This window comes from Triturus cristatus, chromosome 11 (genome assembly GCF_964204655.1).
Source record: "Triturus cristatus chromosome 11, aTriCri1.1, whole genome shotgun sequence".
Classification (NCBI taxonomy): Eukaryota; Metazoa; Chordata; class Amphibia; order Caudata; family Salamandridae; genus Triturus; species Triturus cristatus.
In genome coordinates, this window is record NC_140594.1 from 1,000,490,901 (window position 1) to 1,000,516,475 (window position 25,575).

General features: G+C 46.7%; 1 protein-coding gene across 2 annotated transcripts in view; it reads right to left on the bottom strand.

The window, feature by feature from the left end:
- The window catches only part of SAMD7 (sterile alpha motif domain containing 7), a 139,844-nt gene that overhangs the window by 88,427 nt on the left and 25,842 nt on the right, over nucleotides 1-25,575 (bottom strand). Inside the window, exons 2-3 of one of the 2 annotated variants that reach the window (XM_085633733.1) lie at nucleotides 23,114-23,172; nucleotides 5,411-5,589 (exon numbers count right to left, since the gene is read on the bottom strand). In XM_085633733.1, the coding sequence (XP_085489859.1) occupies nucleotides 5,411-5,459 (49 nt within the window). In that variant the 5' untranslated portion in view covers nucleotides 5,460-5,589; nucleotides 23,114-23,172. The remainder of the gene's footprint in view (nucleotides 1-5,410; nucleotides 5,590-23,113; nucleotides 23,173-25,575) is intronic. The other variant, XM_085633734.1, reaches the window with a different exon arrangement.

Below are 25,575 nucleotides of genomic sequence, written 5' to 3' on the forward strand. Positions count from 1 at the left end.
TTCTGAGGGTGGCTCATCCTGACAGAAAGGAATGACGTAAGACTTTGTCCAATTGACTCACAGGCCTTCCACTCTCTCAAACTCCGGTAGTGTGTACCCTTTCGGTGCCAACATGAATTTTGCAGAGGTATTTCAGTACATCATCGGTGTATGATGACAATGCATGAATCCTCCCCCTAACGGGATCCCCAGTGTACTCCTTATACCCTGAGACAGATGGCGAGGGGTTCCATGGTAATGGCAAAGAGGATGGGGAGAGGGGACATCCCTGGCGAGTGCCATGGCTGATCTGGAAGGGCGCGGAGATTAAGTCACTAACTCACACCTGGGATCCTGGATAAGTGTAGAGCAACTTTGCATGTGTGAGCAGTCGCTCACCGATGCCTATCTTGGTAATGATTTTGAACTCTCAGGACAGTGTGTCAAACTCCTTCTCCAGGTCAAGGATCAAGGCTGCGACGTGTGGGAACAGCAATAACACCTGATCCATCACATGGAAGAAACATCTGAGATAGTTGGAGGTGTTGCAACCGGGGACAAATCCATTTTGGTCCGGGTGCACGATGTTGGGCTGTACCTGAATGCATCCTTCTACAAGTATTTCCCTAGAATCTTATAATCAGCCCCCAAAATGGCTGTACGGTGGTAGGATGATAGATGTTTGGGATCCTAGGGAGGGGAAGGTTTGCTACGAACGAGCTAATCCCTGTTGGGTGCACCATTGGCTGTACCCAATATAGATCGGAGTAAAGTTGTAGAAAGCTGGAAGAATACTGTTTTGGGTTCGCAGCGGAGGACCGCGGTCCAGGACAATCTCTGTGATTGAGGATGCGGTGACATCCTGATGTGCCAGACATGACAGAAGGCGGCCTGGTTTATCGCCCATGGAGTGTACCTGAGTGGCATATGTCGCAAAGTTGTAGAAGCAGAGGCACTCTAGAAGAGTGGTGTGGCAGGTTTTGGCCTCTGTTGTCTTCCTGGGCATCCGCCGTTCTAGTTCTGTTAGTGTTGCCTTTGTCTGAGTAAGGTCTTGCTTGAGTTCCCGGCGAACCCCGCTACATTTTGGATGCATACCCCATGTGTGACTACCTTAAACAAGCCCCACTTCATAGCATGTGTGGTGGCATGTTTTTCTGTGAAGTAGTGGCTTATGTGTGCCAGGTGATAGTCCCAGAAACTGGGGTCATCGAGTATTTCATGTGGAAGACACCAGGTGGGGACAGGGGTGGGTGGTGCACTCCAATCCTTGTCTATGATGTGTACTGCATGAGCAGATATGATGCAACCTAAATAGTCTAATAAGCTGCAGGAGGATATAGGCAGAGCAGAGGACGTGATGAATGCGCACATGGAAATCTTGGGGGGCTCAGTGGTACAAATATTGCTTGAGAGTGGAATGATGGGTCCTCCAGGCGTCTAGCAGTGACCAGTGTTTGGTTCAATGAGCAAATTGTGCTGAGTGATTAGGTGCTTGAGGGAGTGGTGGATGGGACTTGTTGACATGGACATCTAGCACACTATTGTAGTCCCCACCTAGAATCAATGGGATGTGTGGACATCATGCTAGGACCCCAGAGAGTGAGGGACAGAAGCTGGACTGGTCTGTGTTAGGTGCATATATGCACCCCAGTTGCACCTGGGTACCCTCAAGGTGCTCCTCCACAAAAACATATTAACGTATGAAGTTAAGGGTTAGGAAGCGTTGCTGTGGGTACGGGTACCGTTGCCCTCCCCAGGTCGACTGTTCCCTGTCTCCAGTCCACTCTAAGTGTCTAGTGTATGGTCATGGTTGATTGCGGCGAAAGGGAGATAAATGTTGGAACATTGTAACAAAGCTGTAACAGTGATCGGGACAGCAGCAACAGGTTGGAGACAGTGTCACTTGGTGGGTCAGATGAAAGCACCGGGAAAAGAGGGGTGCTCCGGAGGGGCAATGTGAGATCGAAGTTCAATAGTGGCCTGGTGTCCTGCTAGAGGGCCATGGGCCCTGAGGCCATATCGGTAGGAGCAGCAGCTGGTGAGGGCGGGCCCTGGAGGGTGCATGGTTCACAGGGGTCACGGGGTCCACAGTCTCCGGCTGAAGAGGCAGGTTTTTGTAGAGTGCCCGAGGCAGGGTTGTGGGCATAAACCCTGGACATCCTTAATGATAGGAGGGTCAGAGTAAATCAACAGCCATTTGCGGTGTGACTTGGGGTCCTGCGCTACGTTCTGGAGATGGGGGAAGTCCTCCCCGAGATGATAATCACTGGCGGTGGAGGCGGCATCCAAGTCCAAAGGTGGCACAGGCTGGCAGAATGACAAGGCCCGTTCAATGGCTTACTGCTGACCCTCCTGTAGCTCCTGATGAGAGGGTGCTCTTGAAGGACTAGATGGGCCATTAGGCCTTCGATCTTGGCATCCACGCCTCGGTTGACTCTTTGGCTCTGTTCCTGCACCACGTGGGGAGGACTTGCCCAGCTCTGTGTGATGCCCTAAGTGGAGGAAGAGTCTGCAAAGAAATAGGTGCCTTGGTAATGGATAACTTGGGCTGGAAATAACCGCGAATGTTGAAAATGCAGGTCTCTGAGCCAATGTTTCGCTACAAGAAAGGATGAACGTTGTCACTGAACTGCCATCGTGAAGTCTTGGAACATGGACACCATGCTTTTTCTCTATTTCCAGTGGGCCTGCCCATTGAGCTGCCTGTAGGATTGCTTCTCTGTCTTTATAATGAGTCTTTGCTATGACTGGACGAAGGGATGAGCCCGGTGGAGGTCGGCGTGCAGGAACACACAATGGGCTAGTTTAATGGAGAAGTACGGAGATCCATCTGAATCGAGGGTGAATGACTGTATCCATTTCTCCAGGAGGATTATCATTGAGCTGAAGTTTATGGATCCTTCCGGGAGCCCCACCATGCAAATGTTATTGCGGCGCATCCGGTGTTCTGCATTTTCTGCCCGGTTTTTAATCTTTTTGAGACATTCAGTGAGGTCGCGGGTACACTTGTCTTGTGCTTCTGGTTGGTGTGTCACATTCTGGCAGTGTGCGTTCTGTGTCCGTTACTCTGGAGGCTTGCTTCTGCTGATCATGGTGGTGTAGGCCAAGCTCCGCACGTACCTCCTCACTTTTTGTCTCCATGGGCATCCTGGAGGTTTCAATCACTTGCAAAATGGTGTCCAACTTGTTTTGGGCCTCCTGGGGCTGATGTTGAGAGCAAGTGGTTGTGGTGCGGTCGGTCTGTGCATTTAGTGGACAGGGAAGGTGGACTGGAGGGTCCTCTTGTCTGTCCTTGATGCCCCATCGTCGGCTGCAGGCACCTTGGTGTCGGAGGAATGGAAGGGTTCTTGCTCGTGCTCTGGGTGCACCAGAGGCCTCGCTCCATGCTGCTGGGGGCTGTGACCTGTGCGGGTGGGAGCCTCATGGAGGATGGCATGCTCCTGTGCTCCACACAGCACTTCACTATTGTCGCTAGGGAACCTAGAGCTCTGAGGGCCTTGTCTTCTTTCTTCTCTGGGAGCAATGTGGGGGCAGCCGACGGGGCAAGCCACTGGACTGTTCGCCTCCTCGCTCTGGTGTTGCTGTGTCGCGTGGCCCCACCGACGTGGCAATGTCAAAGTGTGGGTCAAGTGGCCCACTGGCCCTCCGTCTATGTTTTGCAGTATTAGGCCCCCCTCACTCACCTGGCTTAGACCGCGGCCTCTCTGCGGTGAGGGTACTGGTTCAGGTCCCCGCGCTGTAAATTTAGGTGACTACAATTAGTGAAGAGTGTGGGGTCGGAAAAGGGGCATCCAGTCCTGTGTCCTGTGGGTTGAAAGGCCTGGCTCTCCTTCAGGATGCCTCCCTTGGTGCCCCCAGCCTACTCAGATCACGGAGATGACTGCGCAGGACCGGGTCACGGATATGCACCACGTGACCGGGCAATGGTGCGATGCAGGCTGCTGGAGCGTGAACACTGGAAGCCAGGTGGGTCTGCTTAAGGTGTCTCACCTGTACTAGGCTGATGATTGCGCAGGCTCCTCACGCGCTTCTCTGCAGGTGAGGTAGGTGCTGCTCCCCCACGCTCCACGGTGTCCAGACTCTGGCCAGCAGGAGAATGCTGAAAAGGGGGTGGTATGGGAGGGAGGCCACATGTCCAAACTGGGGGGGGCCGCAAGGGTAGAAGCAGCGTGTCCCCCACTCAAGAAATTCTCCCCCACATCTCCCTTCTGTGCAGGCAGGAGAGGGAGGGACGCGTCACCAGGCTACAAGGCGCTGCTCCCCGGGTTCGGCTCGAGTATCCCTCTCACCACTTGTTCTGGGTTGTGCTCTGATGTGTATCGCAGTCAGGCCTGGGGCTCTGGGTAGCGCAGCCATCTGTGGGCAACAGCTTCACCCAGCCCAATCAGGGGAACAGATGAAGGCCTTGGGTGCACTGAGCCAGCGAGGTGCTGAGGATGGCCGGCCGCAGTGAACTGGACGCGATATTCGCGCTACCCCTTCATGGAGGGCATCAGCTGCTGTCCAGGTGCTCCAGGCACACCTCCCCTAGATGCAAGGGAGGTGCACTGAATTCGCAGGATGAATGCGGGTTCCGTTGAACTCAAGTGCGGAGCTTCACCAAGTGAGGTCTGCCATCTTGCGTGGTCAGCCATGCCTCCCCTCGAATAGAAGATTTATTTACTTCTCTCAGTATATTGTTTCATCTCTAGAACAAGCTGAGATGGTGGCCCCACAAACAATGTTTGCACTACTATTTTGAAATGAGGCCCACTGCGTCTATCACTTGTAAGGAACATTTGTGACGTAGAGCTTCATTTATACTTTGCTGGGCGCGTCACCACTCCGCTGAGGTGGCAGTAATCTTGCCTTCATCACTGTTGCTTAACATCAGTGTTACAGTTCCCCACTATGTCAGTGGGAATTTTTCACCAAAAGTGCTTATGTTAACACTGCAGGAGCACTTTTGACAAATATGTTCAATGCCAACTTGTCCGCCATATCGCAGCAGCGTGGCAAGCCGGTCGGCAATTTTATTTTACTTTTCAAAGACAAACCCCCGAAGTGGAGGATTGTTTTTGAAAACAAAAAAAATTGTGTCCCTAACGTCCTAACAGTTTTCTCCCCCCACATGGGGGGCTTTGGGTTTTTTTCTTGCCAAAAGCTTCCGTGGTGTGCATTGAGGTCCCCTGGTCATCAGAAACCCAGCCCCAAATAGGGAGGACCTTCCAGTGACATGGAGCTGACAGTTCCACTAGACACCCCAACTTTCAGATTTCATTACTTCATACACTAATAGACGAAATAAACTTTTAGAATTTTCAAATTAAATCAAGTTTTAATTTTGAGGCAGGATCCATAAAATAAATTAATACAAATAATACACAACATCATGCAATATAGTAGAAACTTCATGACTCTTTAAAACTTTTCTCAAAGGTATTCTGCTTACCTCCTGCTGACATGCAGCTTGCTAATCGAAATAAATGTTTTTCTTCCATAGCGCCTTATACCTCTGGCTATAGAGTGTTCGGTAGCTGGTAATCTCGCGAGATCCTCTTACAAGGCGGAAATGCAGGCGGTTGGCCTTTTCCAATTTAGACTACAGGTAAACATGTTGTCAGAGACTGTCTGTGGAGGATAAACACACTTTATATTTTGGAAATGTTCATGTCCCACAAAAAGCAGTAAACGAGTTGCAGCTTCTGTAAATTTGAATACCATGCAAGGTTCAGGCAGGACGACATTGATGCAAGACCCAAATATCTAATTCGTTTTTAAAATAATTTTAATTATTACCACATCCAGTAAATACTGAAACTGTGGGTGAGGTATTTACCCACTGAAGAAATTACGTCATATTACAAATGTTGACGCTGGAAAAGAGTCATAACATGAGGATTCGGTATTTATCTCAGATAAGTTCACATTATTTGCCTTTTTGTTGGGCCTTTTCCCCATACATTTTACTGTATTTTACTTGTGAAATTCCATCAAGGGAAAACAATAGGGGGGCATATCATCAAGGGCCGGCGTTAATTATGTTAAGCGCACTTAGCGCTAGGATAATTATCGCCGGCTAACGTGGATTTTTATCGCTGAGATAGCATGCTATTAGCAACGCTTATCTCAAAAGCGATAAAAATCCTAGCGCTAACTGCCAAACGTGAGATTATCGCTGGAAACCCAGCGATAATCTCACAAAGTTTGGCGATAGCTTGATGATAGGGCAAGGCAAACGTAGCCATGATATCCACCTTCCATAGGATATCATGGCTAAGTCAGTCCTGAAGCAGGCGTAAGGAAAGTAGCGATAACAGGGGTTATCGCTACTTTTCTTGCCACTATGCTTCATAGCGTGGGGCTTGATGATAGGAGAAATGTCGCTTAGCGACATTTCTCCAGTCTTGTCAGGGCAGGAACGCCCACTTTGCATCTCATTAGAGATGCAAAGCTGGGCGTTCAGAATTCAGGCGCTAATGCAAAGTTTCACGCGATAGCGTGACCTTGCTGATTAGGCGATAAAATTATCGCCGCTTTTCGCCTGAAAACGGATGTAAAAGCGGCGGCAATTTTTTATCGCCCCGTTGCTGATATGCCCCAGGGTGTATTAATTATCACTCAACTAAGAATTTTGACCCCTTCACATAATGCTGTTTGCACAGGGATCGGAATTGTTTCCTTCAATCACAATCAGAAGTTTAGTAAAGAGCAGTAGCGGTTCCTCGAGGGAGTGCTGCAGGGCGGTGGGGCAGGGGAGGGGAGGGTGGGGGTAGTAAACTCTGGCATATGGCCAAACAGAAGTAAGTAAAGAAATAAATAAATAAAATGAATTACATTGCGCACGTTGCAAAGCCAAATGGCGATGCAGCGTGCGCAATGTAATTTGTTTTATTTATTTATTTCTTTACTTACCTCCGTTCGGCGGTGTGCCGGGGTTTACTACCCCCCACCCTGCCCCTCCCCCGCCCCGCCCCACCCCACTCCCCCGCCCCGCCCCACCCCACTCCCCCGCCCCACCCCACCGCCCTGCAGCACTCTCTCGAGGAGCCGTAACTGGTAAAGAGTTAAGGTGTATTTCAAAACAAGTCTTGAACCCCATGTCGGACCTGACCGATCACAGGTGGCCTAGACATTGCAGGCATTTCAGGTCTGCTGACACCTTTTAAGTAATATTAAATTCACCAGTTAGGATAAGGAGGAATTCATGTGCACGGGGTTATGTCCCATGCAACAGAACTCTGCTAAAAAACAAAAAAGGCAGCACTAAAGGAGTGCTGAAAAATTTAGGGGCATATTTACAAGCCCCTAACGCCACCGGAACCTCCCTTTTTCTGACGCCCCGTTGGCGTTGCACCATTCCCCATATTTACAAGGTGGCGCTAAGCCACTTAACATGGCTTAATACCATCTTGTAAATATGCCGCTTTCAGAGCAGTCCGCTGCAGCAAAGGGGCAGGCAATGGGTGTTGCAGTCGGCGTTCCACCGCAACACCCATTGCTTTTTGACACTGGCCCAGATTTACAAGGCTGGGGCAGTGCCGAAAACTAAGGCCAGGTAATACCTGGTCGTAGAATGGCGATACAAAGATATATGAATAATTTCTCATCTTTTTATGCTCTTTCTATGTGTACGTCAGTCTGCAGCACACATAGAAAAAGCAAATCGCCATTATTGATTGTTTATGCGCAGGAAGGTGTCCCTTACTGTGCATAAACAATCGCCCCTTCAGAGCAGGCACGCTTGCTGCATGGTGGCAGGGTGCCTGCACTGGCGCTAGGAAGCTCATTTAGTGCCGGCTCTAGGGGAAACAAAGCGGTGTGCCATATTTTTGTAAATACAGAGCATCCCTGTATTTTGAGTATGTCAGAGCGCGGCATTGCCAAATTTGGCATAACACTGCGCTCCGACATGTTCTTGTAAATATCCCCCTTAGTATCACTGAATGGCCTTGTTGCAGTGCCTGTAACAGCAAATAGTGCCAGAACAACAATGTCAATGGCAGATTCAAAATCTGAGGGGGCACAATTGACATAGTCGGTGCAGAGGGGTCAATGCATACAACACTGCCAGTCCACACTAATGCCAGATCATCCCCTGTTCTGGCCCTTTCATACTGAATTCTCTAATAGCGAAAGAGCATTGTGGGACTGGCTATGTCTGCGTATGCATGGGCTCTGTAGACATGGTGTGGAATGTAAAAGGTCGCTGCTGAGAGAATGTAATGATGCATGGAATGTTTCCGGGCAGTAAATTATTAATAAGATGAAGCCCTAATAGGAAAGGGGCTGACATGGAATAAAGAAGCTATGTGGTTTCAGCCTATGTGTCAAGACCTTTCCCTTTAACTACAACTATGACCCTTTAACCATAATTTTTAATATCTCCAGCACCAAACATTTTGTGTAGGCAAATATTGTAAACAGGCCCATCTCTCTGTCCTCCAGCATAACAAATTCTTTTGTATGGGGGTAGGGACCTCAATCGTGAAAATAGCAATACCTACCCAGAAAGAGGGGGCCCTGGCTGAGTCTAATGGTTTAGTGGACTAATGCGTCCACTGTAGGGGCCTGTATTCAACCTCATGTTATGTTATGTTATGGTATTTATATTTGTAAAGTGCAACAGTTACCCTAGGGTGTCCTGGCGCTAACTTTTACTTATCAAATTACAGGATAACATAAGATCTACAAAGAAAAAAGCCATGTTTTTAGTACCTTTCTAAACGACATTAAGTCCGAGGCGGCTCTAATGCGAAACGGGAGCTCATCCCAAGCCCTAGAAGTACAGGTAGCAAAACTTCTCCCTCCCCAATTAGCTTTCTTAGTAAGAGGTACTGATACCATTTTTGTTCCTAGAGAGTTTGATTAGGAACATACCATTTAAATCGATGTTTAAGTTTACCTGATCCCCAAAAGTAAGCTTATCATCCACCAATACTCCCAAATTATTTGCTTTCTTGATGGGTCTTGGAAGAGTGCCCAGCTCCGCCGGCCACCACCCAGGGGCCCAGAAGTTGGCATTGTTTCCAAAAATGATGACCTCGGTTTTGCTAGAATTTAATTTCAAACAATTCTGTGTCATCCACATCTTAACTGATTTCATGCCGACCTGAACCCTCCACTACTTCATGTCCTGGAAACAGAGACACCACTGCATTTATATAGCGCTTCGGCGAGTAGCACGCTACTCTGTAACCCATAAAGGATTAGTCTTGAGTTAGTATAGTGAAATATGAAAGTAATTTCAGTGGTGGAAAGGTTAGTCAGTTATTGTATTGAGAAGGGTTGGGGAGGGGTAGAAGAGGGAAAAAAGGTTAGCATTTATAAGGCGCTGGTTACCCCTAATGGGGTGTTGAAGCACTTTCTTGGCGAGTAGCACGCTACTCCGGAACATATAAGGATCAGTGGTGAATTAGTATAGTGACATATGAAAGTAATTTGAGTGGTGGATATTAGTCAGTTATTTGGATTGAGAAGGATAGCGGAGGGATAGAAGAGGGAAACAATTTTTGCATTCATGTAGCGCTTGTAACCCGTAATGGGGTGTTGAAGCACTTCTTTTTTTAGCGTGTAGCACGGTACTCCGGAACCCATTAAAGGATTAGTGTTGAATTAGTATAGTGAAATATGAAAGTAATTTGTGGTGAGTGGTGGATGTTAGTAAGATGATAGCCGAATGATCTAATCAACAAGGCAAGGGAGGAAACATACACATTAAAAAGTGTTGGACTGAGGGACGACCCCTGAGGTACCCCATAGGATAAAGAAAAAGGATTAGAGAAGTATTTGTCCAAGGCCACTATTTGAATCCTATCTGTCCAAAAAGATTTCATAGCTTCCAGGCCTTATCCTGAATCCCACATGCTGACAAACGGTCCATCAAAAGATAGTGATGGACTATATTGAAGGCCATGGTCACAGGTTCAAATCCTGGTGGGTCCAATCAGCATTTCATCTTTCTGAGGTCGATAAAATGAGTACCATTGAGTTGGGTAACAATAAACATCTGTCATTTAGTGCCAAGATACCCTTGGGTGAACGTGCGCTTTACAACTACACGTTATGTTAATAAGACAGACAGCTCAAACTAGTGATTACTGAAGAAAAGAAATATACATTTTTAACTATTCACGAAAAGGAAGAAACCTTAGTGGAACTAACAGACATGGAAAGAGTATTCCAGGTTTTTGGCGTAAGCACAATAATGGTACAACCACAACATCTGGTTTGATGGGTTTGGGGGACCCTGAGGAGGATTAAGAGCATAAAGATTTAAATAAGGAATTAGTACCGCGTAAGGACCAGGGCAGGGGGGTTGGAGATGTGTTCTAGCCCCTCCAGGGATCCAGCTGCGGTATTTAGTACAAGATACCCAAGTTCAAATTCCGGCCTCAGCTCTAGACTCAACATTATGTGATTCTGAGGAAGTCGCTTAATCTCCTTGTGTCTAAATGTATGTAAAATGTACTTTTGTAATCCCCACATGGTGGACACGATCTTGTGGATCATCTCCTAATCCCTCATGTAATGTATAGCACTGCGTTGCTTCACAGCTAGGTTTGCGCTATGTAAATGATAATACATACATAAACAATTGCTAGATATAGCTAGGAGAAGCAGAATGGATTGGCCAATAGCAAAAGAGTACAGCTTTGTGTTGACAGCTTTTGAGCACTACCAACCAATGAAAATGTAATAGATGAGGGGGAAATGCCAGCACTTTTGTTAGGTTTAAGAACTAAAAGAGTGGATAAAATGTGTATATTTTGTAGAAACATCGTGAGATGATGGAGACCCAAGAAAAGTTTGTTCTTGTTGTCCAGTTGGGAATCAACTAATGACTGTACTACTGTTTTCCAAAAACTGGACAGTAGTAGAATAGTTTTCCAAACCACCATCAGAAGTAAAAACCAGGTTATTGTAGTGATCCTTGAATCTTACCTACATTTCTATGGTGGCTCCAAAGATATGCGCAGAGGGGGTGGGGGACAAGGAGAGTTTACATTGTTTTACCACCAGGCACCAGAGAAATTGCCAAAAAACAAAACTTATGTTTTGTTGTAATTTAAAACTTGTGAGCTGGCGTCCATCCAATTAGCAATGTGTGTCATGCAGTTCTTGAACTGAAGTTGGAGAGAGGCGGTGTCACTCTATAGAATCAAAATAATTTGGATGTCATCGGCAACAGCATAAACTCTTAGGGCCCATTTCACAAAAGTATTCTGAGACAAAATCCTAACTTTACGACTTTCGTTATTCACAAAAGGCATTTAGTAGAAGTAAAGTTAGGATTCCTAACTTTACTACTATTAAACGGAGACAAAATCTTAATTTTACGACTTTAGGTATTCACAAAAGGCATTTAGTAGAAGTAAAGTTAGGATTCCTAACTTGACTACTACTAAACTGAGACAAAATCCTAACTTTACGACTTTCTGTATTCACAAAAGGCATTTAGTAGTAGTAAAGTTAGAAATCCTAACTTTACTACTACTAAACTGAGAAAAATCCTAACTTTATGACTTTTGGTATTCACAAAAGGCATTTAGTGGTAGTAAAGTTAGGATTCCTAACTTTACTTCTACTAAAGTAAGACAAAATCCTAACTTTACGACTTTCGGTATTCACAAAAGGCATTTAGTAGTGGTAAAGTTAGGATTCCTAACTTTACTTCTACTAAAGTGAGACAAAATCCTAACTTTACGACTTTCGGTATTCACAAAAGGCATTTAGTAGTGGTAAAGTTAGGAATCCTAACTTTACCACTACTAAACTGAGAAAAATCCTAACTTTACGACTTTCGGTATTCACAAAAGGCATTTAGTAGTAGTAAAGTTAGGACTCCTAACTTGACTACTACTAAACTGAGACAAAATCCTAACTTTACGACTTTCGTTATTCACAAAAGGCATTTAGTAGAAGTAAAGTAAAGGCATTTAGTAGAAGTAAAGTTAGGATTACTAACTTTACTTCTACTAAACTGAGACAAAATCCTAACTTTATGACTTTCGGTATTCACAAAAGGCATTTAGTAGTAGTAAAGTTAGGAATCCTAACTTTACTACTACTAAACTGAGAAAAATCCTAACTTTACGACGTTTGGTATTCACAAAAGCCATTTAGTGGTAGTAAAGTTAGGAATCTTAACTTTTCTACTTCTAAATGCCTTCTGTGAATACCAAAAGTAGTACGTTTAGGATTTTGTCTCAGATTAGTTCTGTGAATCGGCCCCACTGGCTGTAAGCATTTATAAATAAAGCAAGTGGCACCCAATTGCAACTAAATAGTGTGGCCCGGATTTAAAAAAATGTTGCTGTGATTTTCTTTTGTAGCACTCCTGAATTGCAAAGGTAAGTTGAGAGTAAGTCAGGAGAACTCCTAGAATTCAGGATTAAGTCAGGAGGAACACAAGAGTAAGTCCCACTGATTCATAGAAGAATCTTTGTGAATAGGCCCTATCGTTGTGTACAAAGACAGCCATGCATTTCTTCAGTTTCTGCTCCAACCCAAGGAGTGCACTCTGTTTAAGCTTGTTAATGAAGTTGGTGATCATATATGTTGACACCCTTGTGGTAAGGTTGAGTGTCTAGGTTGAATAGATAGGAATCTAAAACGAAGGTAAAAGTGGGAGGAAAACTCTTTCTAGCAGTACGAAAAGTTGAAACATAGTGCATGAGCTGTTCCAGTGCTATGAAGGAGGTAAAACTAACTGTAAATCAGCAAGGTTTTGGGATATGATTGCCCAGGAATATAAAAATAAGGATGTTCTACGTTTGATGAAATCATTGAAAAAAAGTTTGTTACAAACGTATACGATGGCTTTTTAAACGTAAGGAACAATTTTTAAAAATATTTTAATATTCATGCTTTGAATAGCTCCACTCGCCTTACTGACATCTTCACAGGAACACAAACCTTGGTGGAGAGAGGTATCGCCCATAAATGGGAATCCAATGGCTATCAAGAGGTTGGGGATTTCTTTAGAACCGAGGTCTGGCAGTAGTATCAGTAGTATTAGCACTAGTAGTAGTACCAGTATTAGTAATAGTGTCTGTAGTAGCTGTAGTAGTAGTATCAATAGTAGTAGTAGTAGTAGTAGTAGTAGCAGCAGCAGTAGTAGTAGTACCAGTATTAGTAATAGTGTCTGTAGTAGCTGTAGTAGTAGTATCAATAGTAGTAGTAGTAGCAGCAGCAGTAGTAGTAGTACTTGTACTATTGGTTTTATTGTCAACCTTTTCCCCCTTGGCATCAGCGGTCACCGCTTTAAAACCTCCTGGTGCCCATTCACATTTGGGAGCCTTGTGCAGGAAGAGGACCTTGCAATGAGCAAAGACGCTGAGTTTGCATTTTCAGCTCAGCCTTCATTTCATAGCCAAGCTGCAGGTGCTTGCCCACTGAGCCATTGTCTAGTAGCTCCCTGAAGCCGTGTGCGCATGGTGCGAGGGGCCAGCTGCTTCCGCCCACAGGAGCGGCATGGATGTGCACCAGCAGTCAGTAGATGTCAGTGCTTAGATCTGCATTGCCATCTCAACCTGAAGGGCGTGCGTACAGTTCTGTATTCCACCACAGACATTGCTGTCCCAGCCTGCACTGCGCCTTCCCTGCACTACGTCAGGACTGCGGCAGAGGAATGGGAGTTGCACATCCCACCGTATCTGGATGTGACGCACCGGCATCGCATTTCTCTGCCCCATATTTACAAGGACAGGAAAAGCCACCCTGTGTGGCTTTTCCTGTCCTTGTAAATACGGCCCCTTTACATGCAGCACTTTGCGTGAAAGGGGCGTTTCATGGGTGTTGCTGTGGGTGTTCCCACGCAACACCCATGGAACCTGACACATTTCCAGATTTACGAGGATTCGTAAACCTGGAAATGCGTCAGTATGCTACACCACCATAGGAGTGGCGTAGCGTGGCGCATCAAGGAGAAATGCTTTAATTTCTCCTTGATTTTTTCCTCTTTCAATGCGTGCTGCCTTCTACAGCATGCATTGAAAGACAAAAATGCCTTTAGTGATTGTTTTTGTGCAGGAAGCCCTTCCTGCACAAAATCAATCTCCCCATGACGCAGGCATCCTTGCACCATGGTGCAAGGGTGCCTGCGCCGGTGCATGGCTGCTGTTTATGCGCCAGCGCTGGGGAGAGCACAGGAATACCACATATCATTGTAAATATGTTGCATTCCTGTGCTCTGAAAGTGCCGCAGCTTGGCGCAGCCAAAGGCTTGCGGTGCCACGCTGCGGTACCTTCTGTGTAAATCTGCCCGTGGTGTTTTTTCCTTTCACTTTGGGTTTATCGTAGTATTTAAACATGTTTCTCTGGTTACGATCCTGGGAATATTGCGTTAAAATGATACTGAACTCCTACTGTTTCTGCTATATCCTTCTCTCTGTGACTTCCACTCACCTCTACAAGTATTGCTTTTGTACTGATGCAATTGGATGTACTGCCCGAACAAGATGAAAGCATGTCTACATTTACTATGTCTTTTGATGCCTTATGTACCGTGTACGCCTTTCACCAGAGGTTCTTATTGTTGTTGTTACCAAACAATAAAAACACATTAAAAAAAGAAAACAAAGGTGAGACTAAACTCTAGGCCTACAGTTCCCCGTTAATCAGAGCACAAGATGGGGGTACACGCAGGAACACGGCGTCCACCCACTATTTTAACAGGGTGGACGCCGTCCCCCCTGCAAAGAACTTGGGGGCATATTATCAAGGAAGGCGTTAAAATTTATCGCCGGTTTATCGGCAGAAAACTGCCGCTAAAGCGGCAATAATGGGCTTGATAATATGCCGCAGAGAATTGCCATAGAAGCCCAGGTTGACACCAGAACATGGGCTTCTATGGGAATTCTCCAGGGCATATTATCAAGCCCATTATCGCCACTTTAGCGGCAGTTTTTTGCCGCTAAACCGGCGATAATTTTAACGCCGTCCTTGATAATATGCGCCTTGGGCCTCACAGAAATGCACTGAACTTGTCCTGGTGTAATTTTCAAACACCGGGACAAGTTCAGCAATGCCTGTACGTTGTCTTCTTTAGATTTCCAGCAGCAACGTGCAGGCAAGGAAGGGGGCTTTTTTCACTTCCAGCTGGGCCGAAGTTAAGGGGCCATCAGGCCTCCTTTTGTCTGAATATCCTGACTGGAGGAGGGCTTGAACCTCACACTTAAATATAAATGCCACGGAGGGAAAACAAAGGCACACAGCCTGTTATCTCTTCACAAGTACTAAGAGATCCATGCTTTTGACTTTGTTCAGTCCCTGTATATAAGAGATGCATGCACTGTAAGAATGTCAGATGTATTGTTCTGCCCAAGTATTTACACAAACAATTTCAATAGGACTGTTTTTTTTTTAATAGCACTACGCAACCCAATGCAGGGCGTCAGAGCTGTTTACGTAACGTACACATTATACATTGACAATAAATCATGGACCTGTGTAAATCAATGTACAAGATGAGTTACATGAGACAGGTTACAAGGTGTTGGAGTCACATGTCCTTCATAGCTCACTGTGCTATATTACAATTTATGAACTGCAGGTAACAAAAGGATCTCTGTGTTAAAAGCAGTAACCCACTTTACTATCTACATAAAATAAAAATCTGTCATCTACATATTACGTGATGTCCTTTGCAGGAGACGCATGAACCCGCTATGCTACTTTGATTCAAATCTGGGACTTCACAAAACAAAGATCTCTCCAACAAACGCATTCATCTCCAGAGTTATCTCACCATTATGAATATTGCCTGAGATTTACTGGGCACCTTTACGGCACATGACTTAACCCATAAAATATTTTAAAATGCTGACTTTGCAACAAATTAAGCAGAACAGATATACTGCCATACTTCTCCATGTTGCCAATTTCTTTGTGATAGTGTTTAAAAAATAAATATATTAGTTGAGGCCCAGATTTTGCGTCGGGGTTGCGCAATTTTTTTGGCACAACCCTGACACCAAATCTCATTTGTTAAGTCTCATAATGTGCTGAAATTGACTAATTTTATACCTGATAAACATGTATGAGGTCTTGATATCTGATGTCACTTCTTGTGATGTCACATCCAGTGAGGTCACTTCCTGTTATGTCACGCGTAATGTCACGCGTCATGACATCATGCACTGTGATGGCACGTGTCATGATTTCACTTAGATACTGCCTAACCTGGTTAGTCCCCCCACTTCTGTTTTTTAGGACTTGTGCCCTGCCGTTAATAAATGAAACTGAGGGTTCTGGTAGGTGCTGCGGGACCTCTTTTTTTACAAACCTTGCTCATCGGATGGCGCCCAGACTTTAAGCATTCCATTAAACTGTTGTCCTATTTATTACGTTCAGCTGTGCTGTATGTCGTTCTTCTTCTGCTGTGAGCTCATAAAGTCATATAAAAGCTTGCTCTGCTCTATTTTCATTCAACCCCAAACATTTTCTTCTTTTTCTTTACACACACTTGAAAGAAAGCCCAACAAACATCTCTTTGTGTCTTCTGTGCTTTCTCACATCAGTTCCTATTGGTTAAACATTGAGGTGGAGATGTTTGACCTTTGCCCTTCCCCGTACAACAATGTGGAAATATTCACCTGGTAGTTACAGTATTACATTAGTACTTAATTTGAGCCAGTGGTATCCTGTGCTCGACACCAGTGCTGAAGTGTCAACATCACTCTTGTTTCAGTCTGCCACATGGCAGCGCTGTCTGGCTACTTTGGAGCTGACCACAACAACAGTTAATTATTAATTTAATATACATTAAAATTGACCATTACCTGTCGCCCAAGCCATTCTTATAGCTTTGGGGGCCTGAAATAGTCAGAATTTTCACACTTGTAGGAGTGTGATGGTTAGCATTTGTGTTGCTATTATCATTGGCAGCGCTGGGAGGGGCAATGTGTGGTACAAGCTGCAGTGGCCTCCTGACGAGAGCCCTGGCCCTTATGTTTGTTTACAAATTAAGCACTGATTTACACACAGCATTAGTTAGATGTGATGTAACAGCCAGAGCTGCCGACGTTGGAACTGGGGAACCAGGTTTGTGTCTATGCATTGGCTCAAGATCCGGTGATTCTGAGCGAATCACTTCATTTCCCCGTGACTACCATAAATGATTGTGTCCTTGTGTAATGGAACGGGTGCTCATGTAAAGCGCTCCAATACCTTTGGGTCGAGTTTGTGCTATTTAAAACTGCAAAAAAAAAAAAAATTTAAAATGTGGTATTACCACTTCACTTTTCTAAAGGACCTCAAATCACACTCAAATCATTCTATCAAAACAATTGCACATGGAAATGTACCAAGACGGGGGTTTATAGCTAATCTATACAAAATACCAGTAAGAGTCCAGCACTTAATTTGTAAAATAATAAGAGCCAAGGCCCTGACCAGGAGGCCACTGCAGCTTGCACCACCCATCACCCCTGTCATCGCTGCCAAAACAACTACTAACCATTTCTCTCACCTGCAAGTGTTACAGTTCAGATTATTCCAGGTCCCCAAAGCAAAAGAAATGGCTGAGGAGGCAGGTAGTAGTAATTTTTTATGTATATTGTATTTAGAAACAACCCTTCTTCTGCTCATCTCTAAATTAGATGAGCAGCTCCACCATGTGGCAGAAAGTCATAGGTGCGTGTTGACAATTAAGTGCTGGTGCTGAGCACCGGAAACCACCGGCTCAAATGAAGCACTGAGTGGGAAGGATCTTCCTAACTTCTTGTTTCATCAGACCTGACGTGCTCATACCGACTGCTCGGACTGGGGGCATCTGCGCCCTGGGACCCTCCTGATCCCCAGCACAAATCCTGGCTGTAGAGCACATTAGAAGGGATGAAGCCAAGCTAATCTTTGAATTTAGAGTCTTACCCTCAGCAAACCTGCCTTTCCAGCCACCAGACTGCGCGCCACTGCGAATCCAGCCCCTAAGCATGCCAGGAAAAGCATGACAGATGCTATAATGGGCACAATATGTTTCTGCCTGGCATAGAAAATTCATTTGTTGAATTAAGAGCGTAAGAGTCTTTTCGGATTTACCAGAAAATGTTAGATATCAACGTTCTACAATAATACGAAATGATAAAAAATTATTTGTATACGGATATCCCAGTGGTTAGATCAGATACCAGATGAATATTGTAATTAGAATCTTAGACAATATTTGTAATATTTTTCTATTTTTAATGTGACATGTACTTGTCTTACATTGACTTTCCAGATACACCTTATGCCAGATCTTCATTTGCCCCCCTTGAAACCAGCACCTTCAACATACATTTGCATAACAGGAATGCCAGTAATCTTCATATATACGCCTGTCACATGGAGAGGATTCAAAAATCCCTTTCGCATGTAAGTGTGACTTACGTCAGCATATGGCTTCATTTTTTTCCATTCACGTGCAATATTATGCCAGGAGGGTGTATTATTTCACATAAGTAAATTTCCCTCAAGGGGTAGGGAGTGAGCTTTCCCTGAGGAGGGATGTCCTGGGAAGTTTAGGGACACCCAGGGCACGAGTCGGGGGTCCACGTGGGTGGACGGCGTCCACCCACTTTTTTCACAGGGTGAACGCCGTCCACCCTGCCAAGAATTTGGGCCCCCCTGAATAATGTGCTGAACTCGTCCCGGTGTAATTTCCAAACACCGGGACACCTTCAGCTGCGCCTGCACGTTGTCTGCTTTCCATTTCCAACAAGCAACAACGTGCAGGTGGGCACGGGGCTTTCTTATTTAGGACTCCTGCTGGGCCAAAAACAAAGGCCGAATTTGAGGGGTCATCAGGCCTCCTTTTGTTCAAGTCTCTTGGCTGGGAGCAGTCAGGACCCTCACACCTGATGCATATGAAGCGGAGGGGAAACAAAGGCTCACACCTTGTTAGCCCTTCACACATACTTAAGAGAGGCAGATTTTAACTTTGTTCAGTCCCTCTTTATGGGATATGCATGCACTGTAAGAATATCAGATGTGTTGGTCTTTCCCAGTATTTACACAAAGCAAATTGCATTTATAAAGAGCTTACTACACCTGAGGAGGCGTTAAAATAATTTAAGTACCACTATTTTTTCTTGTATAGCCCTACTCATTCCAATGCATGGTGTCAGAGCGCTTTACATCAACACATGCATATTACATGTACATAAATTATATAAGTTTGGAAATGAATGTACAGGATGAGTTACATAAAACTCGGGGGTTGCAGGGTGTAGAAGTCACATATCATCTTCCATAGCTCACTGTGCTATTATCCTCGCAATGCGCTCAAATGTACACATGATAGACCTGCTAAACATATTTGTGAGGGCTTTAGATATGATGTCAAGCATGCCGTGATGTCATGCGCCGTGAAGTCATGCCCGCTGTGATGTCGCGCGCCGTGGTCACTTGCATACTGCCTAACTAGTCACCCACCCAAACTCCGGAGTGTGGGGGTATTTTCAAACTCCTGTATGACCCTTGCCACCCTGGACATGGCGCCAGATCTTCAAAGGCAGGAGTAAAACCATTTCCGGAGTAGGGAGTAATACTAACAAAATTGGTTGGGGTCTGGGGAAAGCAGTCACTCAAGGGGGAAAAATCTTTCCTCCGTAGAGAAAAAAAATGATACAGTTCCACAAGGGTGAGTGAGTTTATTTCATAAGGGGTAACTGTACAACCCGTATACCTTACACCTACCCATGCTCAAATGGCTAAGCATTGTTGCCACTGGGAGCTCAAGCCTGTTTTCCAGAGGTACGCCAGGAAACCTCTGACTGTCTCAGCTTTGCAGGTGCACCTATGGAAGCTCTCTGAATGCCTGAAAATTGTAAATATGCACCCCTTGGTGGTAATAAACCTGATGGTACAGAATTATGACTTTTTTTGAGAATCAAGCCCACGGTGTCTCCCAGGTAGAAGCCACCATTGACTTTGACGTGGCTCCTATAAACACATACATGTGACAATGTCTGTCATATTTGGAGAGTCCTTTCCCTTGTGACTATGGGGCATATTATCAAGCGCGGCGTTAAAATTATCGCCGCTTTAGCGGCAGAAAACTGCCGCTAAAACGGCGATAATGGGCTTGATAATATGCCGCAGAGAATTTCAATAGAAGCCGAGGTTCACCCCAGAACATGGGCTTCTATGGGAATTCTCAAGGGCATATTATCAAGCCCATTATCGCCGCTTTAGCGGCAGTTTTCTGCCGCTAAAGCGGCGATAATTTTAACGCCCTGTCTTGATAATATGCCCCCATGTAACACTGCTGTATATTCTGTGAAACTGAGAAAATACCGCAGTTTGAATAGCGACGCATCACCATTCACTAACAAGGATAGAGAAAATAAAGCAAGGTGCAAAGCAACTTTTATCAAGGGTTAACGAAAACAAATCTGCTATTCTGTGCTATTCTATACTGCTATTCTGTTTACATCTCCAACTGTATTTTGTTTACTCTTTTTTACCATTACTATATATTTTTATTTACTCTCTATGTACCTCATGCTATTGCTGCTGTGCTTGCTTTGTGAAGCACTAAGGGGCAGATTTACAAGAAAGTGACGCATCTGTCACTTTCCCTGCACCACCCTTAGAAACCTTTGCGCCACCATAGATGCGCTGTATTTACAATACGGCGCACTATGGCGCAAGGATTGACAGATGCGTCAGAAATTCTGACGCATCTGTTGGCGGAAAAGTCACGCATTTGATGGAGTCGTGTCGCAAGCACGACACAACTCCAGCAATGCGTGTTGATGCCTATTCCCACTACACAGCGTCACTACTTACGCCTGCTTGAAGCAGGCGTAAGGTTTTGACGCAGTGACGTCCTAAAAGTGGCGCAGTGAAATCTTCTAGATTTCACTGAGTCACTTTTATGAGGCCTTCCTGCGAGGGAATGCCCACCCTGCATACATTATACCTGACGCAGGTATAATGTGACGCAGGGCTTTACAACGTGACGCATCTTTCTAGATGCGTCATGTTGTAAATAGGCTGCATTGTTTGCGCCGCTGTTGCGTCAAAAAAGTGACGCAACTGCAGCGCAAAAGTCATGCAAGGGGCTTGTAAATCTGCCCCTAAGTTGTCATGAACGTAAGCCAGCCGCTGCCCATGCAGGTAAGAGAGGTGGGGAGGTGGGGCCGGGTTGGGGGGCGAGGGAGGATTTGACAGACTACCACGCGGGAAAACTAAATGAATAATTATTTTTCCCTCGTCGTCGTCTGTCGAAATCCACTCCACCCGGCCTCACCGCTCTTACCTGAAGTCCCTCCCCTCCCTCAACAATGGTAATAATTAGCATATAGTACTGTGCTCATCTGCACATATGGATTGTGGCATGGTATTTTTCAAATGTGTTTATTTTAGCAGAATGCATTTAATCAAAACCAGGATGCAAGGGTTTAAATTTGGGCAATATGTGAAAAGTGCACTGAAGAGAAACCCCTCCTAGTTTGAAAGGAGGCAGAGGTTCACATACAGGTGGGCGCAGTAAATAACTCCACCCATCTGAAGGGGGATGCCCTAAGGGACCCTAGGACCCCCTCGCAATGAGCTAACTCTATGTCAGCCTCTTCACAGTCTTTTCCCCTCTTTCTCAATATTTATCCATCAATCATTCTCTCATACTTTGTCTTTTTCTCAATTTCTTTTATGATACATCCATCACATCCATACATCCAATCATCCAGCCAGCCAGCCAGCCATCCATCCATCGATGCCTCCCTCCATCCGTCCATTTATCCAACCATCCGTCCATCCATCCGTCCGTCCGTCCATCCATCCGTCCGTCCGACCGTCCGTCCGTCCGTCTGTCCGTCTGTCCGTCCATCCATCCAGCCATCCAGCCATCTACCCATTCATCCATCCATCCATCCAGCCAGCCATCCATCTTACCTTCTTCTTAGTTTTCATTCCTTATTATATCTTTTCCATCCAATTGGTCATCCTTCTCTACATTCATCCTTTCTCCATTCCTCCACCATCTGTGGTCTGGTGGCTCAGTGGACTAATGCATCCACTGCAGGGGCCTGTGTTTGACCTCATGATCACAGGTTCAAATCCCAACAGGTCAACTCAGCCTTTCATCCATCTGAGGATGATAAAATTAAATAAACTTACCTTCCTAGGTCCTGTGTCATCTCTGCAGACAGCCTGCCTTTCCTCCCTTAAGGCAATCACAGTGTTGTGATTGGTTGGGACGGCACCCAGCCAGGTGCCTATGGGGAGGCCATTTTCTCTGTGTAGGCTGCAATACAGCCTACATGGAGAAAGGGCAGAGTGCGCATGACTGGTTTTGGCGGCCCCAGAGGGCCAACCAAACAGTCAGCGCCCTCAGCAGTGGGCAAGCCACTCCTCCCCTGCCCTAGAGCAGACCCGCCTGCCCCCAACCAAACCCTTCTGCTTTCTCGCAGTGCGAGAAACATAAAATGGTAGTTATTACCATTTTATGTTTCTGCTTCTCGCACTGCGATAACGCAGTGGGGCGACGCTTCTCAGCCCTAGTGGAGGAGCCGTCCCTGACTTCAAGAGGTTGTTTTGTCCTTCTTGGAGATCAGAGTCTCAGATCAAAGGAAAAAGAAGCCATAAGTAACAACGTAATTGTTTCATGTTACACCCCCATCCCCCCGCTCGAGCTGCTCAATTGGGAGGGAGGGATTTAATGACGCTCCTGCGCGCCATATGTTCTTTCTGTACTTTCCTCTTCCTGCCCTTTCTGTCTACAGAAAACAGGAGTCTGCTGAGAGATGCAGGTTTGGGCAAGGCATCAATCTAATGCTGCTGCAAGGGTCTAAGGATGTGTGAAGGAACCGCGGCTACACACGGCTTTCTGGTGGAACTACCTCTGTGCTGTAGAGAATCTCAAATTATGTGACAATCAGGTGTTTCCTTTAGTTTTGATTCTTTTTGTTTGATCGTGTTAATTACGTTTTCATATTTGTAGTATAGGTATATCAGTCACATGTATAATAATCGCAACCAGTATATATTTAAAACAGTCAAGTCAATTACAGCTGACAATTGCAATATAAACATAACTCGTGAAAATAACATGCAGTGAACAAAGCCCCATACAGGGAGACTAAATCAACCCCATCCGCCCCATATGCATATCAATGAGATACCGGAAACACAAAAAACGTGTCGTACATAAATACATTACACGTACATTGATCCCAATGGCTACAGGCGGCTTGCTGCTTTTTCAGGGCTGTTGATCAAACCACTCTATAGGAAAACAACAATAAACGAACAATAAACAAATAAAGAGAAAGAAAAGATAAACAAGCATTTGCAATGCAATAGGTCTCGCATTTATAAGAGTTTGAGCTATTGGCATTGTAAAATTAAAATGCCTTTTATTTATGTTTTGGTTTTAAAACAAAAAAAGCCATTGTCATTTACAATGTCAGTAGCATAAACTCGCATAAAAGCAGTGTGTGGAGTGCAGCAGTGTGCGGCGTGCAGCAGTGTGCGGCGTGCAGCAGTGTGCGGTGTGCAGCAGTGTGCGGCATGCAGCAGTGTGAGGTGTGCAGCAGTGTGTGGCGTGCAGCAGTGTGCGGCGTGCAGCAGTGTTTCGTGTAGCAGTGTGAGGCATGCAGCACTGTGTGGCGTGCAGCGGCGTGCAGCAGTGTGCAGCGTGCAGCAGTGTGTGGCGTGCAGCAGTGTCGTGCAGCATGCAGCAGTGTGTAATGCAGCAGTGTGCAGCAGTGTGTGGCATGCAGCAGTGTGCGGTGTGCAGCAGTGTGTGGCGTGCAGCAGTGTGTGGCGTGCAGCAGTGTTTCGTGTAGCATTGTGCGGCGTGCAGCAGTGTGTGGCGTGCAGCAGTGTGTGGCGTGCAGCAGTGTGGCATGCAGCAGTGTTTCGTGTAGCAGTGTGCGGCGTGCAGCAGTGAGCGGAGTGCAGCAGTGAGCGGAGTGCAGCAGTGAGCGGAGTGCAGCAGTGTGTGGCGTGCATCAGTGTGTGGCGTGCAGCAGTATGGCGTGCAGCAGTGTGTGGCTTGCAGCAGTGTGTGACGAGCAGCAGTGTGTGGCATGCAGCAGTGTGTGGTGTGCAGCAGTGTGTGGCGTGCAGCAGTGTTTCGTGTAGCAGTGTGAGGCATGCAGCACTGTGTGGCGTGCAGCGGCGTGCAGCAGTGTGCGGCGTGCAGCAGTGTGCTGTGTGCAGCAGGGTTGTGCAGCATGCAGCAGTGAGTAATGCAGCAGTGTGCAGCAGTGTGTGGCGTGCAGCAGTGTGCGGCGTGCAGCAGTGTGTGGCGTGCAGCAGTGTGTGGCGTGCAGCAGTGTTTCGTGTAGCATTGTGCGGCGTGCAGCAGTGTGCGGCGTGCAGCAGTGTGTGGCGTGCAGCAGTGTGTGGCGTGCAGCAGTGTGTGGCATGCAGCAGTGTGCGGCGTGCAGCAGTGTGTGGCGTACAGCAGTGTGTGGCGTGCAGCGGCATGCAGCAGTGTGTGCGTGCAGCAGTGTGTGGCATGCAGCAGTGTGTGGCGTGTAGCAGTGTGCAGTGTGCAGCAGTGTGTGGCGTGCAGCAGTGTGCGGCGTGCAGCAGTGTGTGGCGTGCAGCAGTGTTTCGTGTAGCAGTGTGAGGCATGCAGAACTGTGTGGCGTGCAGCGGCGTGCAGCAGTGTGCAGCGTGCAGCAGCGTGCAGTAGTGTGTGGCGGGCAGCAGTGTTGTGCAGCATGCAGCAGTGTGTGGCGTGCAGCAGTGTCGTGCAGCATGCAGCAGTGTGTAATGCAGCAGTGTGCAGCAGTGTGTGGCGTGCAGCAGTGTGCGGCGTGCAGCAGTGTGTGGCGGGCAGCAGTGTTTTGTGTAGCATTGTGCGGCGTGCAGCAGTGTGTGGCGTGCAGCAGTGTGTGGCGTGCAGCAGTGTGTGGCGTGCAGCAGTGTGGCGTGCAGCAGTGTTTCGTGTTGCAGTGTGCGGCGTGCAGCAGTGTGCGGAGTGCAGCAGTGTGCGGCGTGCAGCAGTGTGTGGCGTGCAGCAGTGTGTGGCATGCAGAAGTGTGTGGCGTGCAGCAGTATGGAGTGCAGCAGTGTGTGGCGTGCAGCAGTGTGTGGCGTGCAGCAGTGTGTGGCGTGCAGCAGTGTGTGGCGTGCAGCAGTGTGTGGAGTGCAGCAGTGTTTCGTGTAGCAGTGTGAGGCATGCAGCACTGTGTGGCGAGCAGCGGTATGCAGCAGTGTGCGGCATGCAGCAGTGTGCTGCGTGCAGCAATGTGCTGTGTGCAGCAGTGTCATGCAGCATGCAGCAGTGAGTAATGCAGCAGTGCGCAGCAGTGTGTGGCGTGTAGCAGTGTGCGGCGTGCAGCAGTGTGTGCCGTGCAGCAGTGTGTGGCGTGCAGCAGTGTTTCGTGTAGCAGTGTGCGGCGTGCAGCAGTGTGTGCCGTGCAGCAGTGTGTGGCGTGCAGCAGTGTTTCGTGTAGCAGTGTGCGGTGTGCAGCAGTGTGCGGCGTGCAGCAGTGTGTGGCGTGCAGCAGTGTGCGGCGTGCAGCAGTGTGCGGCGTGCAGCAGTGTGTGGCGTGCAGCAGTGTGTGGCATGCAGCAGTGTGTGGCGTGTAGCAGTGTGCAGCATGCAGCAGTGTGCAGAGTGCAGCAGCGTGCAGCAGTGTGCGGCGTGCAGCAGTGCGGCGTGCAGCAGTG